Source organism: Salvelinus alpinus, chromosome 14, assembly GCF_045679555.1.
Source record: "Salvelinus alpinus chromosome 14, SLU_Salpinus.1, whole genome shotgun sequence".
Classification (NCBI taxonomy): domain Eukaryota; kingdom Metazoa; phylum Chordata; class Actinopteri; order Salmoniformes; family Salmonidae; genus Salvelinus; species Salvelinus alpinus.
This window is the reverse complement of record NC_092099.1, coordinates 36966309-36978470: the sequence shown is the minus strand read 5'-3', so window position 1 is coordinate 36978470 and position 12162 is coordinate 36966309. Positions and strand designations below refer to the sequence as shown.

Sequence of the window (12162 nt, the reverse complement as noted above, 5' to 3'; positions counted from 1 at the left end):
ATTGTGGCTCGTTTAACTTCAATCTGCCCTGGCACTGGCTGACAAACGGAGCCGTCACTTCCCATCTGGGGCCTCTAGCTCCCCTCCTGCTGCCCTGGCTGTCCTAAACACTGCCAGTCCTGTGCAGAGGGGAGAAGAGCACTACGTTCACTCCCCATGTTAAACTAAGGTCCCCATAAGTCAAACATCCCCATAAAACATGCACAGTCTGGCGTCACCCACCTAGGACTACTGGGACAATAGCGGACACATTTTCCGATACCTCTCCATCCATTCTCAGTCCAACTGTAAAGTCTTTCTACTGTATCTGAACAAAACAACCTCCTAAAACAGAGAGAGACTGGGTATGGCATCATCAGCCACCTACTGTACTAGGGCGACACACACACATTCTTTCCTGAACTGTCTCTATCCATTCCCAGTCCTACTGTAAAAGCTCTCTATCTCTATCTGATACAGGTGGTCTGTCTATCTACCCTATCTGTACATCAGCAGAGAAGCTGTTTGCAGTTAGAGTCAGCAGTTTGACCAGCAGGAAATACAAAGTATGAGTCCAACTGGGGATACTTGGAAGAACAATACTACTGGGCATAATGACTAGTGGTGTGTAACGGCAGATTTCCTCCTCTTCGTCTGAAGAGGAGGTGTAGCAGGGATCGGGCCAAAACGCAGCGTGGTAAGTGTCCATGTTTTAATAGAAACAACTGAACATGACACAATACAAAATAACAAAGAGAATCTAACCGAAAACAGTCCCGTGTGGCACAAACACGGACACAGGAAACAAACACCCACAAACCAACAGTGAAAACAGGCTACCTAAATATGGTTCCCAATCAGACAATGAAAAACACCTGCCTCTGATTGAGAACCATATCAGGCCAAATGACAAACCTAAACATAGAAACACAGAACATAGACTGCCCACCCCAACTCACGCCCTGACCATACTAACTAAAGACAAAACAAAGGAAAATAAAGGAAATAAGGTCAGAAACGTGACAGTATCTCCCCCCCCCCCCCCCCCCCAAGGTGCGGACTCCGGCCGCAAAACCTGAACCTATAGGGGAGGGTCTGGGAGGGCATCTGCCCGCGGTGGCGGCTCTGAAGCTGGACGTGGCCCCCACTCCACCATAGTCAATACCCGCTTCCGTGGCCTCCTAGGAGCGGCGACCCTCCTAAATGGCCCCACTGGACTGAGGGGCACCTCTGGACTGAGGGGCACCTCTGGACTGAGGGGCACCTCTGGACTGAGGGGCACCTCCGGACTGAAGGGCAGCTCCGGACTGAAGGGCAGCTCCGGACTGAAGGGCAGCCCCGGACTGAAGGGCAGCTCCTGACTGAAAGGCAGCTCATGCAGCTCCCGACTGGCGGGCGGCTCTGGCTGCTCCTGACTGGCGGGTGGCTCTGGCAGCTCCTGACTGGCGGGCGGCTCTGGCAGCTCCTGACTGGCGGGCGGCTCTGGCAGCGCCTGACTGGCGGGCGGCTCTGGCAGCGCCTAACTGGCGGGCGGCTCTGGCAGCTCCTGACTGGCGGGCGGCTCTGGCAGCTCCTGACTGGCGGGCGGCTCTGGCAGCTCCTGACTGGCGGGCGGCTCTGGCAGCTCCTGACTGACGGACGGCTCTAGCGGCTCCTGACTGAAGGACGGCTCTAGCGGCTCAGGACAGACGGGCGGCTCTGACGGCTCCGGACAGACGGGCGGCTCTGACGGCTCCGGACAGACGGGCAGCGCAGGCGGCGCTGGGCAGACGGACAGCTCAGACGGAGCTGGGGAGACGGGCAGCGCAGGCGGCGCTGGGCAGACAGCAGATTCTGGCCTGCTGAGGCGCACAGTAGGCCTGGTGCGTGGTGCCGGAACTGGTGGTACCGGGCTAAGGACACGCACCTCAAGGCGAGTGCGTGGAGGAGGGAACAGGGCTCTGGAGACGCACTGGAAGCCTGGTGTGTGGTGTTGGCACTGGTGGTAATGGGCTGGGGCGAGGATGTGGCACCGGATAGACCGGACCGTGAAGGCGTACTGGAGCTCTTGAGCACCGAGCCTGCCCAACCTTACCTGGTTGAATGCTCCCCGTAGCCAGGCCACACTAACCCGCACTGGGCTGTGCTGGCGAACCGGGGACACCATGCGTAAGGCTGGTGCCATGTACACCGGCCCGAGGAGACGCACTGGAGACCAGATGCGTTGAGCCGGCTTCATGGCACCTGGCTCGATGCCCACTCTAGCCCGGCCGATATGAGGAGCTGGGATGTACCGCACCGGGCTATGTACACGTACAGGAGACACCGTGCGCTCTTCCGCATAACACGGTGTCTGCCTGTACTCTCGCTCTCCACGGTAAGCACGGGGAGTTGGCGCAGGTTTCCTACCTGACTTTGCCACACTCCCCGAGAGCCCCCCCCCCCCCCCCCCCCAAGACATTTTTGGGGGCTGCCTCTCTGGCTTCCAGCCGCGCTTCCGTGCTGCCTCCTCATACCACCGCCTCTCGGCTTTAGCTGCCTCCAGCTTTTCACGAGGGCGGCGATATTCTCCAGGTTGTGCCCAGGGTCCTCCGCCGTTCAGAATTTCCTCCCAAGTCCATGAGTCCTGCGATCGCTGCTGCTGCCTTTTATCACGCTGCTTGGTCCTTTGTTGGTGGGTGATTCTGTCACGATCGTCGTATTGTGGAAGAGAGGAGGACCAAGGCGCAGCGTGATAACAATACATCTTCTTTTATTGAAGACGAAAACGAAACGAAGAACACTATACAAACTATACAAAACAATAACACGACGAACGTGAAGCTATAGAACAAATAGTGCTGACACTAAACACTACACATAGACAATCACCCAACGAACTACCTAATGAATATGGCTGCCTAAATATGGTTCCCAATCAGAGACAACGATATACAGCTGTCTCTAATTGAGGACCAATCTAGGCAACCATAGACATACATACAGCTAGACTAGACACTTTAACCAACTAAACCACAGCACCCATAAACATACAAAAAACCCTAGACAATACAAAACACATACATCCCCCATGTCACACCCTGACCTAACTAAAATAATAAAGAAAACAAAGATAACTAAGGCCAGGGCGTGACACTGTGTTTGCCCAGTGGGATTGGTCTCTTCTTCTAGTATACAGTAGGTCTTCTCTGAGCAGTTCTCTTGAGAGATGTTCATTGTCCTATTTACAAAATGTACAAAGCACAGAGCACAATGCACACATATCTACCCCAAGAGGTTGGTGACACCTTAATTGGGGAGAAGAGGCTCGTGGTAATGGCTGGAGTGGAACGATGGAATGGTATCAAATACATTAAACAAATGGTTTCCATTTGCTCCATTCCAGCCATTAATATGAGCCGTCCTCCCCTCAGCAGCCTCCACTGATATCTACACTATTGTGTTCCTGTTGTATGTGCTTCAGCCCTTTCCCAGTAACTCTGCCTAATGTGGTTAGGCATTATTTGAATATTGGGCAACAAGCCTCTCATAGATAATTGGAGCACATTGAGAGTGTTCCTGTTTCTTTTTCCGGCTGGAGATTCAAGTGCTTTGTTGGTGTTGATTTTGGGAATTAATTAGCACGGTTGTGATTATCTACAATGCATTCAGAAAATCAAATGAATGTGTGTAATAAAGGATTCTGAAAGTTTCCCAAACAATTAGTCACTGTTATGTAAAACGCTTGGCTCAGTAAACGTGCCCAATAAAAGGTTTACTGAAGTGAATACAGTATGAAGGGCACCCAGACTGCACTGTGTGAACACAATAGGCCTGAAACATGCAGATGGATTTAGTACATTTGCCTTTATATTTACCAATTATCTTCCTCCAATATGTTCTCAGATGATTCCGATAAAAAGGACTGGATCACAGTTAAAAAGGCTTTATTTATTTCAAAGGTAGATTTAATTTCAACAGCTTTCTGTTCGCATTGTGTTGTGACTCGGCAGGTAATGATGTGTTTGTCTGGCTCCTCAAGTACTTACATCTGAACTCAGCTGTTCACAACGGATACACAGTCACATCATCTCACATAGATCACATAATTACAGTTATTATATTAGTTACCTCAATGAATAAACGTACAGCTGACGTCAATACACGTTACACAGGTCGTACATACCGTTACATAGGTCACACATACCGTTACACAGGTCGTACATGAATTGCCTCATTATTTGTATTATTGTGCAGAAGGTTGTGAGTTCGTTTAGTTTATTAGGATCCCCATTAGCAGTTGCTTATGCAGCAACCCTTACTGGGGTCCACAAGTTTGTGTCCTGGTTCAGGAAGATAAATATACAACTCACACTGTTGCACAAGCCGTGAGTTTGTTATAGCAACGCGTTGAGACAACAGGATGTTAGGTGTACTTATGGGCCCTTATTTATCAACATGAAATCTTTTGTATACCTTCAAGAGACTTGACTGCAGCATACAAACACAGTCAGATGTCATGGTGGAAGTACAGATGAAAAAGCCCCAATGCACCAAGAGCTACCGCAGCAATCACAACTCATACATATTTTATCCAGACTGGATCTCCTTCCTTCTCCTCTGTTTGATTCTGTGAACTGAAGTGTGTGTGTGTGTGTGTGTGTGTGTGTGTGTGTGTGTGTGTGTGTGTGTGTGTGTGTGTGTGTGTGTGTGTTAGTGTACTGAGGTGGGCATCTTCCACAACAAGTTTACAGAAGTGTGGTCAGTTAAAACTGTTCCTTGTTAGACCTCGTCAAAGGAAACATCACCGTGAAACCAATAATCAGCCGCCGTGGTTCACTGAACCAAGGAAGCCCCACAGTTGGTGCTCAAAGACAATGTTGATGTCGTCACAAAGACAATGTTGATGTCGTCACAAAGACAATGTTGATGTCGTCACAAAGACAATGTTGATGTCGTCACAAAGACAATGTTGATGTCGTCACAAAGACAATGTTGATGTCGTCACAAAGACAATGTTGATGTCGTCACAAAGACAATGTTGATGTCGTCACAAAGACAATGTTGATGTCGTCATCAGAGGCATCATTTTGATACTTATTGCTGGAGAATAAAACAAGATTGTGTGATGATTTGATTTTCTACATGGCTGCCTGCTTTGTAACACATATAGTTCCCTGCTTTGTAACACATATAGTTCCCTGCTTTGTAACACATATAGTTCCCTGCTTTGTAACACATATAGTTCCCTGCTTTGTAACACATATAGTTCCCTGCTTTGTAACACATATAGTTCCCTGCTTTGTAACACATATAGTTCCCTGCTTTGTAACACATATAGTTCCCTGCTTTGTAACACATATAGTTCCCTGCTTTGTAACACATATAGTTCCCTGCTTAGTAACACATATAGTTCCCTGCTTTGTAACACATATAGTTCCCTGCTTTGGAATAGTTGTCATCCTTGGAAGGATCGGATGGCATGTCAACTTCATCGAGGCAAAGCTTGTTTAATATATCCACTGCAAAGTCACACCACACACACTCTCAAATATGAGTCTGATAGCTCTGCAGGCAAATGTTTAGAATTTGAGGAGTTCTGTGTCAGGACCCGGTGCGAGAAACAGTCACTAATAATCGTCAGAACCCAGAAGATGAGGCAGACACAGCAGTACTAGAGATGGTGGTTTAATTAAAGAACAAAATCTTCAGGCAAAGAAACTAAATCCACAATGTCCAAAAATAAAGCCAAGAGGCACAAAATGGAAATCCTCCAAAATACAAAAGAAACTCCACAAAGTGGTAAAAAACAGCAGGGAAAAACAAACCTCAAAAGACTACTCAAATAATACACAAGAACTAAACCAGAGAACCTCTGGAAAATCCAACAAGAGAAATATCTGTATAAAACAAGGCTTGGGCTGGGGCTGGGTGCTAACTTACAAACACTGAGCAAGGAACTGAGGAACACACAGGGTTTAAATACTAACAAGGGAATGACCCACAGGTGCAAACAATAATTAGAGCAAGAAAAAACAAAAGGTACAAAAAAGGTGCAATGGGGACATCTAGTGACCAAAACCCGAACAGTCTTGGCCAAAACCTGACATTCTGTGAGTTTTAGAATCCCTTTATTATTTGATTCTCTGTGACATTTTACAGGTATTAAACAGTCAACAGTTGTTGTTGTCCTTTCCGAGCTTTGAACTGGAATACATTTTCCAAACGCATGTTAATAATGATGATCTCATGGTTGAACCCTCCAGGTCTAATCCAGTCTATACAGAGTACAGTTGACTGTAGGCCTCCTGGAGGTTTCAACAGCACAGAAACATATTTCCATACTTCTGGTCCAGTGTATCCGACTATCCATCCTCTCAATCGGTGTCACACATAGATGAGACTGGGGTCAGAACTGGTGTGTTGGAAAAGTTAAGCAGAACCAACAGAAAGGCCTGTTTTCCATCTAGGAGCACTTTGTCAGCGTGGTAGGGACTCTTACCGCTGCAGCCCAGTTCTCACTCAGTGTGTAACCATGACATGATCATTATTACGACAGGGAATGGAACCTTGCAACAGATTCATCACATTCTTCTCAAATCATCGTTACTGAATTTGCAATGTGCAGTCTTTTCACATACTGTATCGCAGTTGTTGTTTCTACATTGTGTATTTCTCTCTCTATCTCATTGTTCCTGTGCACCTGCAATAAGATAGCTCAGTGCGAGTGCCTTTTTGAATTTTCAATACTATAAGCAAGTGAAATAATATGACAATAAACTGCAATGAAAGCAGTGTGACCTCCATTGCTGCCGAGGCACATTCCAATCTACTCTCTGTCATTCCTCCCAGTGTAACCTCAATTCAATTTCTATCAACGCTTGTTTTTTAAACGACTGCAGTCGCCTCAGTTTGAATCAATACCATTTCTCTATTTCCCCTACTTTGATAGTGCTGTCTGCCAGAGGTGGCAACATCATTGAAGCTCCCCTGAACCTGGGAACGAATCTGAGTAAATCCACAGAGAGTGTTTCTGTGTGTGTGTGAGTGCGTGTGCATTCGTGTGTGTGTGCAAATCCACAGGGAGTGTAATTGGAAACGCACAGCGGAGGTGAACAAGATAAGTCTCAGGGGGGAACTAAAAACACCACACTATAAAGGTCCTGCCTGTCACAAAGAGCCCATTCCAAATCTCCCAAAGCCATCTAAGGACAGGAATTCAAAGTTACAGGATTGGCATCTTTCTACGAGCAAAATACAGTAACACTTTATGTGTGAAATGCACTGCTTAGGAACCAGTGGTGGATCAGTGCATTTCACCTTGGTTAAGGAGAGAGTGTTTGGCAACCCAGAAACATCAAAGAGACAAGGATTATGGCCAACAGAAAAGACACATCATGCTGTAATGACACCAGGCAGGGATTGCTGACGTGTTGATGTGGTCTGAAGGTGAACCAGATATCCATCGGAGAGGAGTGAGAGAGGCTTAGAAGCTGCCAGTCTAAACCTGCGTCACAAATGGCACCCTATTCTCCCTGTGGGCCTCATCAAAAGTAGTGCACTACTTTTGATCTAGGGAACAGGATGCTATTTGGGACAGCCGCGGCTCCTGTCTCTCAGAGCAAAATGTGACTTACACCTCCTCTGGTTGTGGATCTGCATCGATCTCACAGTGTAGTTAAAGAAGAAGAGCATCAGCAGAAAACACTACATCCCACACACACATAAACACACACCCAACTCCACCTACCCCCCCCCCCCCCCCCCCCCGCCCCCACCACACACTGTCCCCATCCCCATCAATAACCGACAGAATATATACATGTAAAAGAGCCATTACATGGAATTAGGTGCTAGCAATAAATTGAGAGCTTTTCCCAACATTGACAGTGATCCCAGTGCATTAAAGCAGGAATGCCCTCAGTGTTCCAGTTCAGTGGCCAGGCCTTCTCTCTGGGGTGTCATTACACTGTTTTATCTCAAAGGGACACCTTGACTGGCCCGATACTGCATCAACCTGTCTGTACCCCAGATGGCAGGGCCCATAGGGGAGTAAGAAATAAGGTGACATTTGGGACCAACCAAGTGACAGGAGAAACGTCCTAACTTTATAGCAGTACACTGACCATTACCATAAAACCAGAAACATGACAGAGAATGAGAGTGCATGTGCTGGTACAAACCTCATTTCATGACTTCAAAACACACAGTGGAAGGTAGCTACAGGAGAAGAGGTGTGTGAGTGTTTTTTATGTTACCTTTATTTAACTAGGCAAGTCAGTTAAGAACAAATTCTTATTTTCAATGACAGCCTAAGAACAGTGGGTTAACTGCCTTGTTCAGGGGCAGAACGACAGATTTTTACCTTGTCAGCTCTTGGATTTGCTCTTGCAACCTTTCGGTTACTAGTTCAATGCTCTAACCACTAGGCTACCTGCCACCCCTGTGTGACAGGGCAGCGGGGTGTGTGTGTGACAGGGCAGCAGTGTGCGTGTGTGACAGGGCAGCAGTGTGTGTGTGTGTGTGACAGGTCAGCGGTGTGTGTGTGTGACAGGTCAGCGGTGTGTGTGTGTGTGACAGGGCAGCAGTGTGTGTGTGTGACAGGTCAGCGGTGTGTGTGTGTGACAGGGCAGCAGTGTGTGTGTGACAGGGCAGCGGTGTGTGTGTGTGTGTGTGTGTGTGTGTGACAGGTCAGCGGTGTGTGTGTGTGTGACAGGGCAGCGGTGTGTGTGTGTGTGTGACAGGGCAGCGGTGTATGTGTGTGTGTGTACGTGTGTGTGACAGGGCAGTGGGGAGCTGACGCGACACTTTGGCACACACAGCTGCATTCTTTCTGCTGGACCTCAATGGGTAATGATCAAAAGACACACACGCACACATACTGTATACACACACAAACACACATACTGTATACACACACATGCACAGACACACACACACACACACACATACGAGCGCCCACGCACACACTCACGCTCATGCACACACACACAGATCTGACTGAATTATAACTGAGACTAAAAAAAGGACTAAAAACTACAGCTACACAACATTTGCGACACAGTTTGATGAACTAAACCCACAAGACCTGGATATGAACACAGATGTAAAAGATTTGGTTGCATGAAACACCACAGAATGTAACCAGTTGGCCCACATTTCACATGACTGTTATTCTATTCATCTGTTCAGTGATCATAATGATCAGTATAAACGTGGCTTCCACTATCAATGATTCCCTGATGATAACAGAAACTATTGTAGGCTCTGAATTTGTGAATCCAAAACCCAACAGAGAATTAACTAAATAATTCCACCCCCGAGGGCCTCTAAAGTAGTTAAAACAACCTCAGTTTTTCGGCAACGGCACAAATCTAAAAATACTACTCCTCAATACCCATAGCCAGCGGCTTCCAGTCCCAAAGAGCGTGTTCTCACAGCATAACTACGATGTGTGTGGGCGATGAGTGCTCGTCACACATCATAGCCTCTCACATTAACCCATGCTCATCACACAGTCTGCTCTGTCCCTTGCACACACGTGCAAAAACACATGCACACACACACAGCGGGTCTACTCTGCGTCCCCTATGGGCTCTCTCTCTCTCTCTCTCTCTCTCTCTCTCTCTCTCTCTCTCTCTCTCTCTCTCTCTCTCTCTCTCTCTCTCTCTCTCTCTCTCTCTCTCTCTCTCTCTCTCTCTCTCTCTCTCTCTCTCTCTCTCTCTCTCTCTCTCTCTCTCTCTCTCTCTCTCTCTCTCTCTCTCTCTCTCTCTCTCCCTCTCTCTGTCTCTCCCTCTCTCTGTCTCTCCCTCTCTCTGTCTCTCTGTCCCGCTCTCTCTCTATGTGTCTCTCTCTGTGTGTGTCTCTCTCTCTCTGTGTCTCTCTCTGTTTCTCTCTCTGTTTCTCTCTCTGTTTCTCTCTCTGTTTCTCTCTCCCCATCTAGCCAGCTGTTATCAAAACCTGGGACACAACCTGTCACATCTTCTCCTTGTCCCAGACAGACTAAACTGTAAGGCATCATTAACCTACCGATCTAAAATAGCACGATAAGAATGGATGGAATATTTCATTCTCGTTAGTCTTCTTTAGCAACTTTTGGTGTCAAGAAGGTGAACAAGAAGTAATACACGTGGACACTTAAAATCCAAACAACGAAGTGTCTGGGTAAATCTCTGGGTTCAACATACTGTTAAAGATCTGCACGCATCATACCATACATGTCAGACATCACTTATTTATAATTACAATACATCAGCTCAAAACACAAACTACAATCACATGAAGAGTCAACAGATTTGTAAAAACACGATCAGGGACAGCAGGAGAGCCAGAGATAAAAACTGTTAGTAATAATCTAAAAATCTGTACAAATATAGTAATGACCCACAGATAGTGGATAGTAAAGTCCCTTACCTCTGCTAAAGAAGCTGGTCCACATTTTCACTAACAGCAATCTCTTCTCTTTGCAGCCAGATTTTGTTCTCTTCTTTGATAGAGATGATAAAAAAAGAAACTAAAGAATCGAGAGAGAGAGAATCCAGGAGAGAGAGAATCCAGGAGAGAGAGAATCCAGGAGAGAGAGAATCCAGGAGAGAGAGCGTGCAGCTCTGTGTGCAGAGTGCTAGTGCTGGTTGTGCGTCTCAGCCTCTTATCCTCTATGTGACAATAGACTTTCGGGTCAATACTGCACCTTCACAGATCCTCAGCCGCTGCCTCATTCCCACTCTCAATGGAAAGCCCCCACACTCCGGCAGCATGCAAGCTAGAGCAGCAGACAGGCAGACGCAAGCAGCACCCATTTGTGAGGAGGAGGAGGAGGAGGAGAGAACAAAATCAGGCGAGCATCAGCGGGTGATTTCACTTACAGTTCTTGATGTTTGTTGTAATGAAGCGACCACGGGGTGAAGAGGAGGGAAAGAAAACAAGGGAGAATACATCTTATTTTCCTCCTTTTCTGATTCACTCATTCTCTTTCTATCGTTTGCTCCCTCTCTTATTTATTTTCTCTCTCTCTCTCTTCTTTCTCCCTCTGTCTTCTATCTCTCTACTCTCGCTCTATCTTTCTGTCTCTGTCTCCCTCCGTGTCTGTGTCTGTCTCTTTCTCTCTCTTTCTCTTCCCTCTCACACTCAGACCCAGCTAAACCAAACCAGACTAATGTATTTTCATAAATGGCTCTGCGGCTTTTCCCCACACAACCCAATGCTGTCAGACCGTCAACCAGCCGCTGACAATAATGCGTTCCATTTCAGCTCTAAACAGGTGAGACCAGACTAAATGGATGAGTTGTAAAAAAATGAAATGGCACACAACCATGAAACACAGAGTGAAATAACCAAAGGAGTGAATCCTTCCTACTAGCTAGGCTAGAGGCTGAAGTGAATGCCAACAGGGGTGACAAAATTGAGAAGTGGCTTGTACAAAGTGACACTTGTGAGAAATAGGGACAATGTTGCTAGTCACAGCAGTGTGAGTTAGTGTATGTGTAATAATAACAATAATATGGTGGGTACTTCTATTTGTCCTATTTCATGTACAGGTGTGTAGTAATACATTTGTGCATTTTTTTTTTTTTGCATAACCCAACTCCCCTGAGACACCCTCGGAGAGTGGGGTCACGGTTCTGCCATTATCAACGGTGACTGTTACGTTCCCCAGTTTCTGTGTTGTGGGTTTGTATGTGTGTGTATTTCAGGAAATAGCTTCCTGGATTCCTAAAGCAGCTGATTGGTCGGCCCCATCGCTGATTGGAGCTCTGACCCCTCCCTCTCATCAGGGGAAACAGCTGTCTCTTCAATTACCAACTCCTTCTCCAGCTTGATAAAAGCCAGTGTTCCTCCCTCAGGGAGGAGAGCTTCTTTTTATGTCCTATGTTGGTTGTTGGTCAGTGAAAGTTTTGTTGATATTATTTTGTAGCCGCTCTTTCAGAGGTATGTGTATGCCAATAGGACTTAGTGTTTTTGGTTATTGAAATTGTTCACTTAAAGTATTGGTTAATTCTTCTGTTTCATTTGTTCCCGGGGGGGAAGGGGAACGCACCTTGGGAGTGTTTAGGCAAGAGGCCTGCGGGCATACATAACCCGTAGTATTTAATCAGTCTATGCACACTAGGTAAGACCTGGGCGGACCACCCCCTGTATTTTGGTTAGCACGCCAGGTGGTGCTAAAGGTTAGTTAAGAAGTGGGAAGTGAAGAGAGGTGATTCCTTAACTTTTACTTTCTTTGCT

The 12162-nt window shown here is 46.8% G+C and overlaps 1 protein-coding gene across 2 annotated transcripts in view; it reads right to left on the bottom strand.

Annotated features, from left to right (window-relative positions):
- LOC139538883 (zinc finger protein 385B-like) overlaps positions 1-12162 on the bottom strand; it is a 174897-nt gene that overhangs the window by 106185 nt on the left and 56550 nt on the right. The window contains exon 1 of one of the 2 annotated variants that reach the window (XM_071341406.1): positions 10351-11291. The exons of the other annotated variant lie outside the window; for it this stretch is intronic. Within the exon in view, the coding sequence (XP_071197507.1) occupies positions 10351-10375 (25 nt within the window). The 5' untranslated portion in view covers positions 10376-11291. Of the gene's footprint in view, positions 1-10350; positions 11292-12162 lie in introns of those variants that run through there. 2 annotated transcript variants of the gene reach the window in all.